The sequence below is a fragment of the Poecilia reticulata genome, chromosome 20 (genome assembly GCF_904066995.2).
Source record: "Poecilia reticulata chromosome 20, P_reticulata-male-v2, whole genome shotgun sequence".
In the NCBI taxonomy this organism is placed as follows: Eukaryota; Metazoa; Chordata; class Actinopteri; order Cyprinodontiformes; family Poeciliidae; genus Poecilia; species Poecilia reticulata.
Window position 1 is genome coordinate 14,351,156 of NC_088849.1, and position 18,660 is coordinate 14,369,815.

The 18,660-nt window shown below is 39.7% G+C and overlaps 1 protein-coding gene across 6 annotated transcripts in view; it reads left to right on the forward strand.

Annotated features, from left to right (window-relative positions):
• ncoa2 (nuclear receptor coactivator 2) overlaps positions 1 to 18,660 on the forward strand; it is a 74,255-nt gene that overhangs the window by 18,262 nt on the left and 37,333 nt on the right. For 4 of the 6 annotated variants that reach the window (XM_017301950.2, XM_008396349.3, XM_008396353.3 and 1 more), the window contains exons 2-4: positions 1,361 to 1,446; positions 11,595 to 11,702; positions 17,043 to 17,215. In XM_017301950.2, coding sequence (XP_017157439.2) covers positions 11,611 to 11,702; positions 17,043 to 17,215 — 265 coding nt within the window. In that variant the 5' untranslated portion in view covers positions 1,361 to 1,446; positions 11,595 to 11,610. The remainder of the gene's footprint in view (positions 1 to 1,360; positions 1,447 to 11,594; positions 11,703 to 17,042; positions 17,216 to 18,660) is intronic. The other 2 variants (XM_017301952.2, XM_017301953.2) reach the window with 2 other exon arrangements.

An 18,660-nucleotide genomic window follows, 5' to 3' on the forward strand; every position in this document is an offset into this window, starting at 1 on the left:
GTTTTGTATAAGATTTTTGTTATTATTATGTATCTTTCTTGCAGCAGGTACAGGTTAATGTGTTTAGTCTTTATTGGCTCAATACTTCTAGCCAAAAGGATTCAAATCTGTTTTGGGCTGTTTAAGTTAGATCAGCGAGTTGTTTGTGTACAGCAGCCTTTTAAGATGGACACATTTGTTATTGGATTCTCATTTGACCTTTTGACTAAGTCGATTTGTCAACATTTTAAAGTCTCTTAAAAATAAATTTCAACACAGCAGTGACGTGTGGTGCCATTGTCGTTATCTGCGCCAAAGTGAAACAAGTTTCCCTAAAAGATTTACACTGTTTTATATTTCTTCAAAAAAATATCCAGATTTGAAGAATAGACTGAAAATGAGCCCACAGCATAACAATGCCACCAATTTGCTTCATTCATGAGTTCTAAGTATAATTTATGAAAGAGTTTCCTCAATGATGGCACACCTATATTTGCACATTTCTTTCTCTGTAATTCAAGATCTATATGTGTGGAGCTTACAGTTCGAGGCTGGCAGCTAAACGGAATGAGTGGCCATTTTGGAGGCATTTGCATAAACTTGCATTACAGAATTTCATCCTTTTTCTCAGTGCAGGTTTAGTTTTGCAGAACTGTTCTTTTCCCAGTCACGGACTTTTGAAATGTTTTGATGGTCTATTTATTTGAATGCTGGGAATGTTTAAGAAGTCACATATGACTGTTCCTCTGATAGAGGAACAGTGTTCCTTCAAGCCTGGTAGTTATTGAAGGTTTAAAGCAGATAATTGAGCAACTGTGGCTGTAAGAATAATAAAAAAAAAATAAAATATTTATCACTAATCCACTGTTGTTTACGTGAAATCTGTCGAGGTTCATGGACAGAACATTGACAGGACTGCGTAGCTGTTACAGCAGAAGATGTAGAGCACATTTCCCCTGCTGGACTCTTGAGTTGAACTGTCAGGCAGCTGCAAGCTGCTGAGTGAGCTGCAGATGTGCAGAGTTGCTGTGTATGGCCCACCTAAAAGGCCTGGTAGTGTATGTGAGCAAAAAAAATGCTTTGAAGACATTGTCGCGTTAGGTTTTCAAACGTTATTTTTATTCTAAATTCAACCAAACACAATGCTGTGTTTACACCAATGTCCTCTCCTGGGGACTTCGAATAACGCTTTAGCTGTTCCCTGGATTTCATTACAATAGATAATGAAACAGAAGAAGTCTCGCTTACAGAATAAATGCTACACTTAGTTCTCGCCTGTTGCCGTGCTGTTCAAGCATGTGCTCCTAGGATGCTTTTGCATGACACCAGTTGATTGCCACTGCGGAGAGCTCATTCCGAGTGTTGCTGTTGTTTCTCCCAGCAGGGAGAAGAGAGTGATGCGTAAAGGTTTCCAGGCTTCATCATCTTGCAGCAATGGCCTGAGGGACTCTCTGGACTAAGACCACGGTAAGAAGAGCAACCGCAGCCAACTCTCTGCTGATGCAACTCTGCTGCGCAATATGATGAATGGACTTCTGTCAAATATAAATGTTGACATGATTCAAACACTGAAACGACAAACTCCCGCTGTTTTATGGTCTTGCGTCGTTGGAAAAATAGATAGACCCGGGTGAGCCTGTGGAGATGAACCTGTGTGTGTGTGTGTGTGTGTGGGGGGGGTTGTGCTGCAACATTTGTTTTACAGACCAAAGCAATGGAGGTTTTGCAAACTGATCTGCTCTACAGATCCTGATATTGCTGAAAGATTGAGTTTGAGCTGATGCTTCCACAAGTTTGATGAATGTGCTCCTCTGTGCTTGTTCGTTTTCTTCTGATTTGACAGTTTTGTAAATCAGTTTTGCAAAAAAGAGGAAAAAAAGAAAAATTGTTTCATTGTTTATTTTGCTTTCTCTTGTTTTTGCTCTTTTTCTGGAAATTGCTGGATGTTTAAACACTCTCTGTTTAGCTTAGTTTCTTTCAGCCAGCTTACTGGCAGTTTAGCGGAACGTTTTCCGTAAAGCCAGAGTGACTCTGGCATCAATAAAACAACTTTAAATCACAAAACTGGTGTAATGGGACGTTGTAGTAATTTTGGAAGCAGTATTTTAAAAAAACAAAACAAACAAAAACAACCTTGCTACACTATACGCTATGCTGGTTCCAATCCATACTTTTCTATATTCAAAAGGATTTCTTCTTCACTTAAAGTAGAGGTGAAATTTGTTTTACATGACTTTCACATTTTAGTTTGAGTTAGGGCTGGACGATATGCCTGAAAAACGTATCACAATGCAAGCATTTCATTCGAGTCTATATGGATAATTGATTAGTTTTTTTTTTTGTTTTAAATATCTGAAATGGAGCCAAAATCGTGGCATGACGTTTTCTGTTTTATTCGCAATTTCCTCTTGAGCCGTTGTGCTCATTTCTTTTTTCTCCGCTATTGTTTCTATTTTATTTTTTTTAATCACTTACGAATGATGGAGGCAAAACCTTTAACTGATTCTGTGCAGGTGGTTGCTGGGTAACCAAAGAGAGTGAGTTAGTTGACAAAACACACCTCGCTTAGCTGGCTGTGAGACGTTGAGTGACCAGAGCCGTAGAACACTGTGCAGTTCAGGGTCAGAGTTCACTGAAATGATTGAATAGTCTATTGAACGTAGTAACTGTTGATATCGATCATGTGTTTAATGTGACATAGATTTAAGTTTTTCCCTCCACTAATTGTTTCTCTTCATCTCTATTTTTTCCTTCCATGTTGAAAAGCAACTGATCCATTTGAATTATGGAGATCAGACCGGTTCACTCTACAGTTCAAAGTTTTATACTGCAATGTGCTCATCAGGCAAAAACCTTGTTTTATTGCAAAACAAGTTTTTTTTTTTTATGTACATGCTACAATAAGTGGCCGGGTCAGTAGTGGATTGATAATGGCTCAGATCAATTAGGTAATTGACCCTTGGAGATTAACTTGGGATAACCCAACACATCAGCCTCTACATTAACCTGATTTCCCTACTGTTATCAGTAAATCTTCCCATAGCGATTAACCACTGATGGATTTGGACTACATTGTTGTTTGGAGATGCATACTCGTAACAGCAGTAGTCGTTTTTTGTCATTGCTTTATGCTAAGTTGGCAAATTGCCATTGTGATTTACATATCCAGCCATTGTACTCCCCAGTGTTTCTCTGGCAACCAGATGCTGAACCATCTGCTTCTCATCCTGCGACATCCTGGAGTTACTGCCGCCATTAAAGATTGATGAATGTGATCAGCTTTCAGTAAATGTGGGGCCTGGCTTGTTGTTGCTATCTGCCACTTTAGTGCCATTACCTGGCAGTGATTCCAGAGGAAAGAATATCTTGAGTGGGACTAGGTCGTATACAATTTGATCAGTTTTTTTTCTTTCTTTCTTTTTTTTTTTTTTGCTTTATTTTACCCATCAGGAGAACTTTGAGAATTTTCCATTGTTGGAGTAATTAATGGTGCAAAGTTAATTTTAAATGGGCTTTAGGTGGTTGTTAAAATTTAGGTTTCTTGCATGCTCTTTGGTGATCTCTTATCCTGCATTATTCAGACTAAAATCAAAGACTTTAGCTTTTTCTGCCTTAAGCTAGCAAACATCCTGATGAGATAAGAAAACATGGAATTGCAGCATATTCTTAGTTATTGGGTAAGAGTTACCGATTGTAATCAGCCAAAATTTTTATTTTTATTATGCAACTGTTTGTAAGCAGTGTTTGAATACATGACAGTTGAAATATTACAACATTCCAAATAATGTCCTCGAGTTGTTGTTGGTCTATGCAGTTTTGATCATTGTTGATCTTTTTTGTTGTTGTTATTGTGCAGTTCAAATTTAAAACTATAAAGTCATTTATATTATGGACACAATTACTTGGCGACCTTGGTGACATGGGAATATAAAGTTGTGTGTCACCATAATGCATATGAAGACTTTGGGGAGCATAAAGGTCTTCAATAAGTGTCTTGAGGAACCTCTCATGTTTTTTTTTAATTTTTTAAAAATTATTCTCAGATTAATAACTGCCAAATAACACAAAGTGGTCCCAGTAGACCAAGTAAAGCCTGACAGAATCCCGGACAGTATCAGAAAGTCTCTCCTGCTTTTGCAGACTATTTAATGGTATGTTATAGTAGACTGTCTCAAATTAAGGTTCTCAACTCGTAGAGAAATTTTATTTCATGAATTTACTAGTTCTGTTCTGTGGTCATAAATCTCATGACAGTTTGTTTATGTTGTCGAGGCGGATGGTAAATGGTTGCACACCAGAACAGAGACGTAAACTAGGCTCATTTTAAGAAGTCACCTGATTTATCTGTTTTCTGGAGGCTTTGTTGAGAAATTGGCGCAATCAGCTCGAGCCCCTGGCTTCACCGTGACCAAGTCACAATACACAGTGTACCTTTAGGTTTTTGACTTTCATTTTTCTGTCGTCTTGCCATCCTGCTCTGCCTTTCTGTTGACACAAATCCGATAGCCCAGCATCTGGTTCAAGGTAACGGCAGCTGTCAGCGAGGCCAGAGTTCGCCACGACCTCCACCTGTGTTCAATTCTGCCGAAAACGATATTGTTCAAATCCATATTTGCCTTGAATAACATCTTGCATGAATCCAACAAGTTTGTGTGTATGTTGGCTCTCCCGGACGCCTCTTTTCACCCTGGCAAAAATACTGGGGCGTAAAACGAGAAGACAAGTGTCCTCTGGGTCCTTCTTCTGTCATGATTTCCTCGTCAGTTTGTGGGAAATGAATTGCCTTTACTGCAGGCCTCGAGAAGCACTCTTTATCCGTGCACTCTTGCTCCCCATGTCCCTCCTGGGGCCGGTTGTGTCGAGACGCCACGTGAGGACAAATTACACACCAACAAGACATTGTTCAGCCCCACCGAGGTTATGCGCTTTCTGGAAGGGTCCTCGTTATAGCAGTGAATGAAACTACAAACACTGCCCCAATAGCTTCTTATTCAGTGTGATGAATAGTCTTGCCCAGCGCCCAGTGAGCTCCAGAAACACTAGGTGTGTCTCTAAACAAAGCCATGTTAAGCCACAAAATTACAGGAATGGCACACTGGCAGATGCAGCCGCCCCTTGGCAACTCGAGACATTTCTTTCTTCCATTATGTTGCGAGTTCAAATGGGCAAATCAGTAGTTTTATAGTTTTTTATGGCAGTCTGGTTTTGACTGTGCAGTGTAAGCATCGCGAGTAGTTGTGAGAACTATGCAAAGAGAGGATTCTCAAGAAAAATTGTCTTAGAACGGCTATGTATGTCCTCATTTGAGGCACGGTGTGGTGTTTTCTTGGCTGTACATGCAGGTGAATGTCTGAGTTGGATTTCTAAGGTGGGGGAGCCGTCTGATGGAGCGGGTTAGAAGCAGGTTCTAGTTGAGTTTGATGGGAGGGAGCGCGATTGCTTCCGGTGCTTTGTGCGGCGTCAAACCACTTGTCGTCCCCGCACTTCTCCCTCACCAGACTGGTTGGCTCCAGCTCAATCCTGGGGGTGGTGGAGGTCTGCTCATGTGACACTCAAGTTATAAGCAACGACACACACACACACACACACACACACCTATGGCTATCGTTCTAAAGAGCACTCTGAAAGTCAATTGATTTCCCTGGAGATTTTGTTGGCGTTGTGAAGTTATATTTGCTATAGTTTTGCTTTTAGTCCTCTTGTCAGAAATGTCGTTCTGTCTTAGCTTCTGGAAAATTACCAGTGTCATTTTCTTGAGGTGGCGTTGTTTCTCTTTAAAGCGTTTTTAATAACATGCCCTGTCGTGCAGCCGTGGGAGTCGGTCACAGATATGATAAAGATGGGGGGGGGGGGGGAATAAAAAAGTAACAACGTGAGAATTGTTCACACTGTCAGACCATCGGCTCACAAATATTCGCCGTCTGTGTTTATGTGAGAGAAACGGGAAGGAGTCTAAAGTAGAGACGGCTATCAGGCTCGGTTTCAAAGTGGGGAACTACACAGAAGGGCATTGCTCAAATAAACCCCATGACCCCCCGGCATCATTTCCACTCAGTCCTTCAGACTGTGCTTTCCCCAGTCAAAGCTGCTGCTTTGCCAGGAACACGTAGAAGATAACCAAACGGCATGCCCACGGCGTTTTATACCTAAAGGATGAAAATGTATTTCAACTTAACGCTTATAAATCACATAATGCAAGATGAGCTCTCAGTTGCATTATCTCTGAAATGTTTTTTTTTTAACACCCTTCAAAGGTAATTGACGCATCATCTCTTACTGCAACAGTCTTCCTGGAGTGAGTTTAGACTAAATAAAAGCTGATATCACTTGTTTCCTTTACGGTGTCCTTTTTGCAATTTCTTGTGACACTAAAAGAAAGCATGTCATGGCCAGCAGCTCTGTATTTGGCTGTTTGGTTTTTGCAGATTTATTTATATTCTTTTCTTTTTTCTTAAACTGCAAATGGCTTGCACTGATGACTGTTGGAGAATATGTCCTAACTTGGTGTAATAATGAATTAGAGGAGTTGATGGCTTGATGAGCTTCAAATGTAATAGATACTTTCTAGAATATGCCAATCATTCAAGAGCATAATGAGGTTACTTACCCTACCCATCTATAACCTACTTATCACTGTCAGTGACGCCCGAGACAGAAGTAACAATGAATTGCTTTTTTCCTGTGCTATCCTTTAATCAGTCGTAATCTTTTTATTTTGTATTATATAAAGGAGGGCTTAGGCTAAGGATCTGTCATCTGTAGAGCTGAAACCAGACAATTATGATTACAGAACAAAAGACATCTAAACAATTTTTTTTGTTTCGTCTCTGAACACCTCAAACATACTACCTCCCCGTGTGACATCATTACAGGAAAGCAGCCAAAAAAAACTTTGGACCTCCAGAAGTTTTGTTTATCCATGGGATACCAGAAAGATCCTCTTCACCTGCTATTCAGGTTTAAACAGTACGGGAATGTCTACTCATCATATCGTTCAGGAAGGAGGCGAGATCCGTCTCAGAGATAACTCAACCCAACAACAAAAGCAAACAATGCTGGCTGAAGCTGATGTCATTATCTACATTGAAATGAGTGCTGAAAGGCCACTCAGACGAAGAAACCTGATTAGTTTAGATTACATTGTTGGAGATATTTCTTATAGGCTGATGAAGCAGAAATTTAAGGGGTTAGCCATAAAGATCATTGGAAAAATAGAAAGCTTGCCAGACTTCGGAGGACACCCGACTGTGAAGCAATATGTTGTCTCTGCGTTTTGTTGCACAAGTGGCTGGTGAAGGTCATTTTTTATGCGTTTCTTCATAAGGATGAGGGATGACGATGTCTTAAGATGTCCTGGCAGGTTGGAGAAAATGCTATCATTTACCGACTGTGGTAGTGTCCGTGAATTTTTAAAATTGTCCCCCAGAGACATGGAAGCTTTCAGCGATTTTCCCCCACACGTGACTCTTGTTCATTTTGGGTCTTGAGGCTTTGTAGAATAAGGGCTCCTTTAAAGCCAGGTGGCAACTTTAGGCTGAAAGCAGACATAGTAGTAGTTCTTTTACCCTCTGAGGGATTGTTTCATACTCTATGTTCTGTAAATGTAAGCGCATTTTTACAGCATATTTGTTTGCTAATGATTTCCCAGTGGTTATTAGCTTGCCAGCAGTCCAGACTCTTCCTTTTTTTTTTTTCTAGATGGGAACCCCCTGTTAGTGTGCCTGTGTTGAGACCCCGCTCCCCTTTCCCAGCTACAGAAGCAGCCGGCAGCCTGCTTGCCAGGCCGTCTGGTCGTCTGTGTTGGTGTCATTGAGACGTGCTCGGTACTTCAAGTCTCACTTATTTGTCTCAATGTAGAGTGACCCATCATTGCTGCTATGTCAAGGAGATGGAGGCGACCAATCATATCTGGCTCAGCGAAGCACGCTCAGCCAATCAGAATCAGAATCCCCATGGTAACTTGTGCTTTTGAAAGCCCTGCCCCGGCCAATAAAAATGGAGAATGGCACTTGGCTATTAGAGTTTAATGGCCTGCTGCCATTAATAAAAATGATATAACCTCTAATATTGAGTTTTATGTTTTCAGCCAGCACACAGCTTGCTCTGCACAAAGATGGCGGTGTTCAAAATAGCAAAACAGTAGGACACATGGACTCAGGCGTTTGTGTCTGTTCACTCGCAGTGCTAGTCAACAAGGGAACTCAAGACACTTGTCAAAAGGACATGTTTAAAACCGTAGCCAAAGCTTTGGCTTCATTCATGTCGAGCCAGTTGCTACTGCTAGCTTACAGTGGGTCACTCCAGGGCAGGAGGCAGTCAGACTAAGGTTTGCATGGCCACTACCTCATTCATTATTTTAGCCAGCATCTGCCAGGCTATGCTACCCTGCTCTCCTCTAAATACTGGCGTTCTCCACTCTGCTTCCTCCTTATGTAATGGCAGCAAGTGGTGTGTGTCATAGCTGTTTCCATGGTAAGGGTAGCTGAGACGCTAACACAACACAGCATGCGCCAGCTGTGGTACCTACTCTGGGAAAAGACCTGCATGTTCTCTTTGAAGGGTTTCATTTAAAGGTTCGTTCTTTTGCGAGCCGAAACCATAGATTCGGTCCCTTGCAGAAGTATTCATGTCCCCCTGACCCTGCTGTTTAAAAAACATTTTGTCTTGTTATTGCTCACTGCATCCTTCAGTGGGGTTTGTTTGGATTTAAAGTGTTGTAGACATTCCCATTCTGTCTCACTTTATTCTGATGCCCATAAATAATAATCCAATGCAGCTAAATGCTTTAAAGTTCCCTTTAAAGGCTAATTATCCTGTTGTAAACTTTTTTTTTTTAATTTTCAGTGTAAATACAGATATTCTGTTAAGGTCTCAGAGGCTTACTGTAGTACATTTCTGAATAAATGGCATCATGGGGGAAAAAGCAAATAACTTAGGAATAAAGTTTTGGAGAAGATCAATAAAGGGTTTGGTTACAAATATCCTAATCTTTGAGTGTCTCTTCGAGTACTGTTTAAGCCATCATCTGAAAATGGAATAATAAAAAAAAGCAACAAAAAAAAAACGTGCAAGTAGCCAAGAGGTCCATTGTATCTCTGGAGCAGCTAAAGAATCTTTAGAGATGCTAACTTTTACTTGTGCGCTCCAAAAGCCATTGTTGAAAGCATTAAAAAGTAGGATAACAAATTTTGTTGGACGATAAATTGTCCCAGAAATTATTTTGACAAGCAATAATGTTGTTTTGAGACCATTTTCCAAGTAATATAACGGTAACGGCCTAACAATGCAAGAACACGTTCTCGAAGATTCACTAAACTTCAAATTCTAACAAGTATCTTAACATTCGACACTGGAACTGGAAGACATTTTAAATATCCAAAATAAACGAGCAAAAAACTCCAACAAAAAATAAAAAACAAATAAATTAATTATGGAGTGTCTGTAAACAAAACTGTCCTTCAAATTAAGGGCTAGTCGAGACCAAAGCACCAGACTGAAGACTTTTGCTTTCCAGTTTTCGGTAGAAAGAGGGAAACAAAAACAAGCTCAATATCGGAAGATATTGAGCTTGCTTTGATTTATCATGCTATTAATTGATTTACTGTTTATTGTGACAGACCCTAGTAAGAAGTCCTGTTTGCAGCCTGCAACAATCCATTTATCAAACATGTGGAAGAGGGCGCTCTGGTTAGACGAGACCAAAGTTGAACTTTTTGGTCTGCATTCAAACAGCTGTGTGGGAGAAAAACTAATGATGCCCTTTACCCTCAAGACACCCTCCCTTCTGTTCATAATTATGCCTTACTCCATCACATAAAATCTCAATAAAGTACAACGAGGTTTAGCAACATCAACTGCCTCAAGGAACTTTATTTACATGCTTTTTAATGTAATCATTTTGTAAGGCAATGAGTTTTTACTTTCTAAGATACTGAAGGTATCCTTCTATATATTTAAACCTGAGTCCATTAGCTGCTGACAGATTTTCAGAGGACGATGGTAATTAATAAGATATTACTGCACTTTGATTAATAATTGATGGTTTTTCATTTAGTGCCCTCAAATTCTGCTCGTGGTAACTTAAGAGTAGGATAGAGAAGGAGCAGTTTTAGCTTTTGAGAACTGCTTATGTTGGTTTCAAGAGCCTAACCGATCCAACTTTAAAGCTTTTGTTTGCCGAATCTGTTTTGAAAAACAATTTTTCTCAGTGCAGGAAATCTTTTTTTTTTTTTTTTTTTTTTTTTACCCCCAGCCACTCTGCTCTGTCAGGTCAATAATAATAAAAAGAAAATATTTATTGACTATTCAATATGCAACTGTGGCCAGGAATCTACCACACTACTCTGTTGAGCATCAGCTGAGCGCATCAGAAGGGCAGCAGCACCCACTGGGCGCTGACTTTATCTGTGATCGTCAAGGGGAGAAATCTGTTAGCTTGTCATGGAAAGCATATAATGTTTAGATTAAACTCAAAAATTGTGACATTCCGGGTTAATTTTAATTGTAGAATCTTCAAAAAATTCAGTAGAATTTATTGTAGATTCTGTGATCGTCAGATGGCTGAAGTACATCGTCAGTGTCCTGCTCATGATCTGACTCGGGCGTGCTGAAGCAAAGATGCGTCTAAAATTTGCATGATGCCACTCTTCAGTGCCAGGATTTGAAGACCCCTGGTACACAAGACTGGTCTCTGTATACGAGACCATTCAAACCAATCGTCTCGTATAGTGAAACTTGGACAAAGTTATAATTTAGTAAAATAAAAATGTACGACAACTGGTAAAGCATTATCCGAGGAAGAAAGGACAGCTGATTTTGATTAACTTTGGATCATTCCCTCTTTTTGAGTATCCGAAGTAAACCCATTGTACTCCTTTTTATCCCAAATTAACAAGTAAATAGCCTTTTACCACAAACACTGTTCCACTTCCAGCTGCCTCTCTGCCACTTAAACTCTTTGTGCTTCAACTGTTTGCTTCCCTCAAGAGACTCCCAAATGTATTTAGCAAAAAAAAAAAAAAAACAATGTGTACAGTGTAGGAAGTGACCCTATAAGACATTTCTAAGTAGGCAAGTGTTATTTCCACATAACCTCAAACAGTAGGAGTCCTTATTGTTGTGTTTTTGATTGACCTCGAGTCTTTCCAGGCGAATGGCGGTCCGTACAGTGACGCAGGCACACGTTACTGTAAACTCTCTGTCCTGAATGTGAGCTGGCTTCACTTGGTTTTGTGTAGCGAATGGGTTTTTCTCAGCACACGGTTGAGCGCACAGTCTGTTGCTGCAGGCGAAGCGCGGTGCTCTCATTTCAGTCTCTCTGGGGAGAACTGTGCCATCGGAGAGAAATGATTGAATCTCTACCTCTGCTCCATTTTCACTCATTTCTCCCGGACTGGATCAACTTATGCTTCCAGCACAGACTTTGTGTGTGTGTGTTGTATGTGTGCGTGTGTTTGTATGTGTGTTGTATGCAGATGGCCATAAGGGCCCTCACTCAGTCCTGCATTGTCATCCTTTCACATACCTTTGCTGTCTTACCTTTTGCTCAGTCAGTTAGCTAGTGAAATTGTTGCTTCTTATTTAAAACTGTGATTTCCTGTGCGTTTCATTTGCAGACGCTGATATGCATTGATGATGAGTGGAGTCGGTGAAAACTCATCTGACCCTGCGAGGGCAGAAGCACGAAAACGCAAAGAATGCTCCGCCGAACTCATAGGACCCAGGTAAGCCTCAAGAATGATTTCATCTCACACCCCCACCTAGAGATTTTAGTTTTTCGTCGTGTTAGTAATTCGAATTACCAGGCCACTGCAGATTCAACTTTCTAATAAAGAAACTCCATCAAGCAGCGGTGCAGGTCAATTTAGCCATCTACAATTTTAGACTCTTGCAGTTCTGCTCAGGAAATTTCATACTCAATTTTACAGATAATGACGTAAAGTGATCTTTTTTTTAAAATATTTTTATTTTATTTTAAAATCTCCACACAGTACATGGTAAGAAAACAGGCTTATAGGACGCTGAATATTCGGTTTTGATATCGGTTACAATCTTGTATGTCATAAACAGGGTTTCCCCCAGAAAACTTGCTAAGCCCGGTGGTCGGGGCGTCGAGGTGGTCCACCGTGTTTTTGTATTAAAAGATATTAAGTTGACAGGAAATGTAAAAGTATTACTGTGTAATTATATGTTACGGGAAAAGATCTCCAGTGAAATGCTATTTAAACCCACAACTAGTCTAAAAACAACAAATTTGCACTTCTGTTTAATCCAAATTATGTCAGCAGCTCCATCAGACCCCCAGGGCTTCAGGGGCCCCATAAACACTAATATTTTAAAACAGACCACAGATACATAAATGTAACACTTGTTTATTGAGATTATTAAATTTTATTCAATTGTTTAGGCATACATAAATTAAATTATTTTAAATTGTTTAACATTTAAATATAAGATTTTAAGGAGCTGGCAAGTTTACTTTGTAAAACTTCAAAGAACAATATTCATAATTAGATTGCTTTGTTACCATAGCAACAATCTGATGCTGTGAGTTTAATCTTTGAATTTACAAATACAAATTAGTAAACTGCGATTATAACTTATTGCTTTTTAGGCTGGCCAATTAAACTACTCTCTTCTCCCATATTTCACTAAATCTAACACAGAAGCTGTTAGAGGTGCTGATATATTTTTAGCAACAAAAGGGGCCCCTAAATCCAATTCTGCTCAAGGCCTCATCCAGCCTTGGACCGGCCCTGCATGATGAGGTAATCTGCTGCACTACGCAGAGATGCGCAACAAACGGGAGATTTAATTCAATGCTGCTAATGTAGCTCTTCCATTTCGTGTCTGAGTTTTTAATCGTCATAGAAACTATTTTGGTTGGTCGAGTTTATGGGACGAGTTTCAAAGATCTCCGTGCGGCCGCTCGCATTAACTCCAAGTAGACAACGCATTTGATATGGTTTGATGCATCGTGTGACCTGAACAGTAATACTAAAAAAATTATAAAATAATATAAAATCAGCGTGATGCGTGACTCCGAGGGGAGGGCGAAAGCTCCTCACCGAGCTGAACCTGCATGATGAGGTTAGCGCTGCTCGTTATCCACAAACGCTCCGGTCACAGACATAAACTTTACAGGGAAGACAGGCACCGAGCCACACGCTGGGCAGCATGTTGAGATGTAAACGCCACATATAATTGTTCGTTCACAAAGATAAATCATTCTCACCTCTCCACAACGCGCACCTCTGAATTCGCAAAAAGTTATTCCTACGGTTCACATGGAGCTGCGCAACCAGCGCTAACGCGGCGGGTTTTAAACCCTTACCTAGAGTTCTCCAAAGGATCATAATTCCTCACAGTATGTTTATATAAATATCCATACAGGTCAGCCTGTGTCCAGTTTAAGTGAAAGGAGGCCCGCGCGATCCTTGCTGAGGTAAAGCAGCGGCAAAGCGCAGAGGCAAAGCGCAGAGACACCTGCTGTGTGATTAGTCCACGCGCTATTGGGTTTAAATGCATAAACTATCTATTATAAATCTATCCTTTAGGAATAAATCTGCTCTGCTAGTGAAATGCTAAGAGCAAAAGAGACGCTTGCAGCCCGGCTTAAAAAAAAAAAAAAAGACGTAAACAAGCAACATTTAGCCTGGCGGCGGGGCTAGTAAAGCGTGGCTTATAATGCACTGGGGGAAACCCTGCATAAATGTCAACCAATACAAATGTGCACGGCCAAGAATCAAACGAGGGGTAATATAAAATCTTGAACAATCAAATTCAGTGTTTCTATATAATTAGCTCTGTTGAATTAATTTAAAGTATAAAGCAGCTTGGTTGCAGGTTTAAAGGAAAGTAGGTTGGGATGACAGAGCAATGTTTGGATCTAAAATAAGGGCACAAATTGACCCAGAACCATTGAGGAGATAATGAGTTATCTTTTCCAGGAGATACCAGGAATTTTTACAGGAGCTTCAATGTCCCGCGTAAACGTATCTAGTTTCCTTCACACGATGGCCTACAGCTTTTTTTAATTTTTTTTATTTTTATGCTGAGCTTGTTTAGGAAGGTCGTCCACGGCGCCACATGTATGAACCTGTTGATAATGAATGTTAAACTGTTGGAAACCTGTTTTATTTCCCCCTTAAATGGTGCCAGAGTAACAGAGTGTAAGAAAAATACATTTATGGCTTGAGCAACAGGGTTGAGGATGTGGGTTGTACCCCATGAAAAACTTGGCAATTTCTCCCTGCTAATGCGAAACATCTTTAGGTGTAGGCAGCGTGATGGCGAGGGGCGGTACGTCCCTCGCTGGAAAAAAAAAAACGAGGCTCGTCGCTCCAGGTGGAAATCTCAATGTAGAGGGATACAGAGATGAGGTTGTGCAGTCAGTGGCCTTCACATGAATCCACTCTCGTGGACTGAGCTCTATCCTCCAAGACGTCAGCCTTTGTTCACACTGCGATTTAGAGTGGAGAGGATGGAACAGCCTTATTGCAGTCCTGACCCTTAACCACAGTGACCATCTTGGGCATCAATTTGGGTGTGTTTATAATACCGAAGCGACCAACACAACCACATCGACAGACTTGAGGTTTAACCATAGGAGCACACAGTACAGTGTAGGGCTATAACGATTCATCAAAGCTATTGATTAATTCAAGTACCTTGATTATTAGAATTCCTCGACACATTGTTCAATTATGATTACTTTTAATTCACTGCAATCATATGATTTTTTTGTTTTGTTTTGTTTTTAAACTTTGTGGGTGAGGTGTGCAGCGCTTTAATGTGCTAATGAAGAATGCTAAGTGCTATTAGCAGCTATGGAGGGAGATGGAGAGGCACAGAAAGCTTTCCAATAGCGCCTCCTCAATGCGGCAACACCTCAGCAGGAAACATTAAGGTGTAGGTTGGTCCTAAAACAATCAAAACCAGCTTGATCGAGCCTGTAAACATCGTGTCCGAGCCTGATTCAACCTGACTAATTAACTTTAGAGGCCTGAGATCAAAGTAAACTTGATATATTACTTTAAACTGCTGTCAGTTTAACATGCTTTGTGCTCAGCCGGCTTATTACTGCAACTCTCCCCATTTTTAGCTTGTATTAATATCTTCAAGCTCCATTTTCTCACTTGTTGTACTTACTGATCAAGAAGAGTAATGATGTGAAAAAACAATAAAAAATAGATTAGAAATATGTGTAAAAAAAAAAAAAGAAGCTTTTTCATACTTCAAACTTGAGACTGAAAGTGAAGTGTTACAAAAAGGCAATGTTTAATGTCTCTAAGTTTGCTTTTTAATTTGTGAGATAATGAGACTAAGAGTTTTATTGAATCATATTGTATTTTAAGTGTGTCTTAAATGTGTTTTCTTAAATAGGAACTGAATTGTTGACTAGCATTTTCTCTCATATGTTTCTTTAAGTCAGCTACAACCTAGATGCTCAGAACAATTAGTTGATTACTTGATTACTGAAATAATAATTTAAAACAGCCATAGTCATATGTGACCCAGATAGTGACAAGCCTTGCATGTATTGCTACCTAAAATGTCTGGAATTACATAGAGACATATCATATTAGGTACGCATGATTATAAAAACTTTAGTAAGCATTTTGAAGGTTTGCTGTTAAAACCTCAGATATTTAGCTCGGTGCTTCTAACTGTATAAGTGAGTGTGAACAATATGGAAAGATTAAAGGAGCTGTCTGAGCTCCAATATGCATGGTGGGGGGATTTGAAGAGTTTAAAATCAGAATCATCACTGTATTAAAAAAAAAAGGCTACAAGTGGAGCATGAATGCAACAAATGCCCACATCTGGTCATGTCAGCCCACTCTCCCGTAACACAGACTGCCACATGCTAAAAGATGCCTTAAGAAACCCTAAAGTGTCATCATTAGACTTACAACAACTCTTGCCGTTGTTGATATAAAAGTGCATTCCTGTATACAATCAGAAAGAGAGTGCAGTAGAGGCAGTGTTTGCTCGTCAAGAAAAACGGACTTAAGTTGTAGTCACGCTTTTAGAGGTTCCCATTGAGCGCGCGCGTGAGTCGAGCGAGCGGTGTGGCCTATATACTTGATGCATACTTTGGTGCTGTATTCTCCAATCGTGAGCCGTGGTAGAGAGAGTTCCTATACATGTCAGTGCAGGTGAACCTGCTCTGCAAGAGAACATTCCAGATTGTCCAGTTTGAGTGAAAGGACCAGGAGTCGCGCCAACACGAATGGGCGGGGCTGGCACGTTTATCGCATACTGCCTCTGTCCTAGTTCAGTGAATCAACTGCAAACCTAGCTTAAATATTGCCAGAGCTAAACAAGTGAAAGATTAAAAAGAAATTTTCTTTTTAATCAAGCAACGATCAGTGGGAATATTGTGTTTTTCCTTCAAGGTTGTTGCAAAGCTAAAATGTTCTCCTGTTGTAAATTTAGAGACAGATATTAGCTTGGTCCTTGCTTTTGAGAAAGGGTGCCAGAATATCTTATTTAAATGACAGATGAATCCAACACTAAATTATTTAGACACCAGCATCTTCAGAATAATCCAATTTCATTAGCGGAGAAGAGCTTCATGTAAACTGAAAAGTGTGGAGGTGGAAGAATTGTCTTGTGGAGATGCTTTGCTACAGCGAATCCGGGCCACTTCAAAATTAACAGATGGAAGGTCCTGGATTGGAGTATAGTCCAGATATTTATTCTTTTGAGATGCTGTGGCTTGAAACAATTTAAACACTTTACAGCTTCAAGTAAAGAGTGGCAGATGTCTTCAAGGAGCAACTCACTAAAAGTTATTCCAACCAAGGAGGGTAACACCGGGATTTAGGAAGGAGGGTGTCATTTCTTCGCTCTAGAAAATGCTTGTATCTTCTTGTTTGATGTGCTAAAAAAAAGCTAAATTAGCCATCTAAGTGATCTTTTTTTAATTAAAAAAAGAAAAAGTTGATAGGGTTTCGTAATTTTCCCCAACATTGGTCCCCCATTGCTTTTTTTTTTTTTTAAAAAAACAATTTTTTTTTAAATTGTTTTCCCCTCTTGTTGTTTTTATGTCTCTGCAGTCCCAAGCGGAGCAACGAGAAGCGCAACCGCGAGCACGAGAACAAGTATATCGAAGAGCTCGCCGAGCTGATCTTCGCCAACTTCAACGACATCGACAACTTCAACGTCAAACCTGACAAATGTGCAATCCTGAAGGAAACTGTGAAGCAGATCAGGCAAATAAAGGAGCAAGGTACGAGTGGCAGCCTGGTCGTGCCGTCTGTCTGCATTGTGAATAAACTGCAGAAAAAACATGACAAAAAAATGAAATAATAAAAGTGAACGCTTGCTCAGGGCTATATTGAACATTTTGAATTTACAGCTCGTGGGGGAGGGGGACATGTTGCTTGACGATTAAGTAACCGTTTTAAAGTTTTTTCAAAATGTTCTTTTTAATCAAGCAACAATCAGTGGGAATATTCCGTTTTTCCTTCAAAGTTGTTGCAAAGCTAAAATGTTCTCCTGTTGTAAATTTAGAGACAGATATTAGCTTGGTCCTTGCTTTTGAGAAAGGGTGCCAGAATATCTTATTTAAAAATAAATAAGAACTTGGTCTTTTTAAGATGCACAAATCAAGCCAGTTGATATTCTCATTGTATTTTATTTGACTCGTACGTCTGCTATGTAAAAGTGACTAAAGTGAAACAAAAATCCCATTCCACATCAAGCCGTCTGCATTCACACAGAGCAAAGCAAACAAATGGCTGGTTCATCCTCTTCCTCTCTGTCCTCTATAGGCCGGTGGTCAGGCAGGGGAATCTTTTTATAGCTGCTTATAGATGCTGAACGTTGTGCTTTGAAGGAATGCCTAAGGTTCTTTTAACCGCACTTCATTTCTCACTCTATGGAAGGGTTGTGTCAGATGTCAGCGCTACATCTTTTTCTGTGAAAGGTGCAGTTCAAATCAAAAGTCTCTCTCTTTTTTCCTTTTTTTTTTTCTTGATAAAGGTCTGAAAAAAGCTTACAATATTTTTGGTCCAATAGTATAATTGTGGTGCGTAAAAATTTGAGGAAAAAAAAAATCAACCATTTAATTCAGCTGCATAAGTTTAGTAGGGATATTACCAACTGTATGTTCTTGCATCTCTCTTATTAAGTAAGAGAACCTGAATCATTTGTATTGCATACTTACCTTTATAATTTTATAAGCAAGTCTTTCTGTTTCCTGTGGATTTTAATGCGGTACAGCACAGGCCCATTTCTTCTAGTCACACTTCAACATGGGAAAGGCAAGAAAACATGCCTTTTATGGAAGGCAGATGTGTTATAAAGGTGAGAAAAAGGGTGCAATAAAAGAGCTACCTGCTTGAATCTACATATATCTATAGTCAGACTTGGCGAGCTTAGACGACATATTGTGAAAAACTAGGATAGTTTTGGAGTGATCCTAAAACGTCCGAGTTGTAACAACCTTAATTTTAAGATTAAAGGTCTTAAATACACCCAGATTTTTAATGTCGTGGTCATTTTAACTCTTGACATTTGTCAATTGCTTTGTTGTACCATTTTGAGAAATCTGTTGGTGTGATTCATTTGTTTATTCACTTTTTCAATTGAGCAACCAAGGTGTTATTACACCAGCTTTTTAAAAAAAAAAATTTTATTATGATATTCTATTTTAAGGTGCATCTGTAAGTA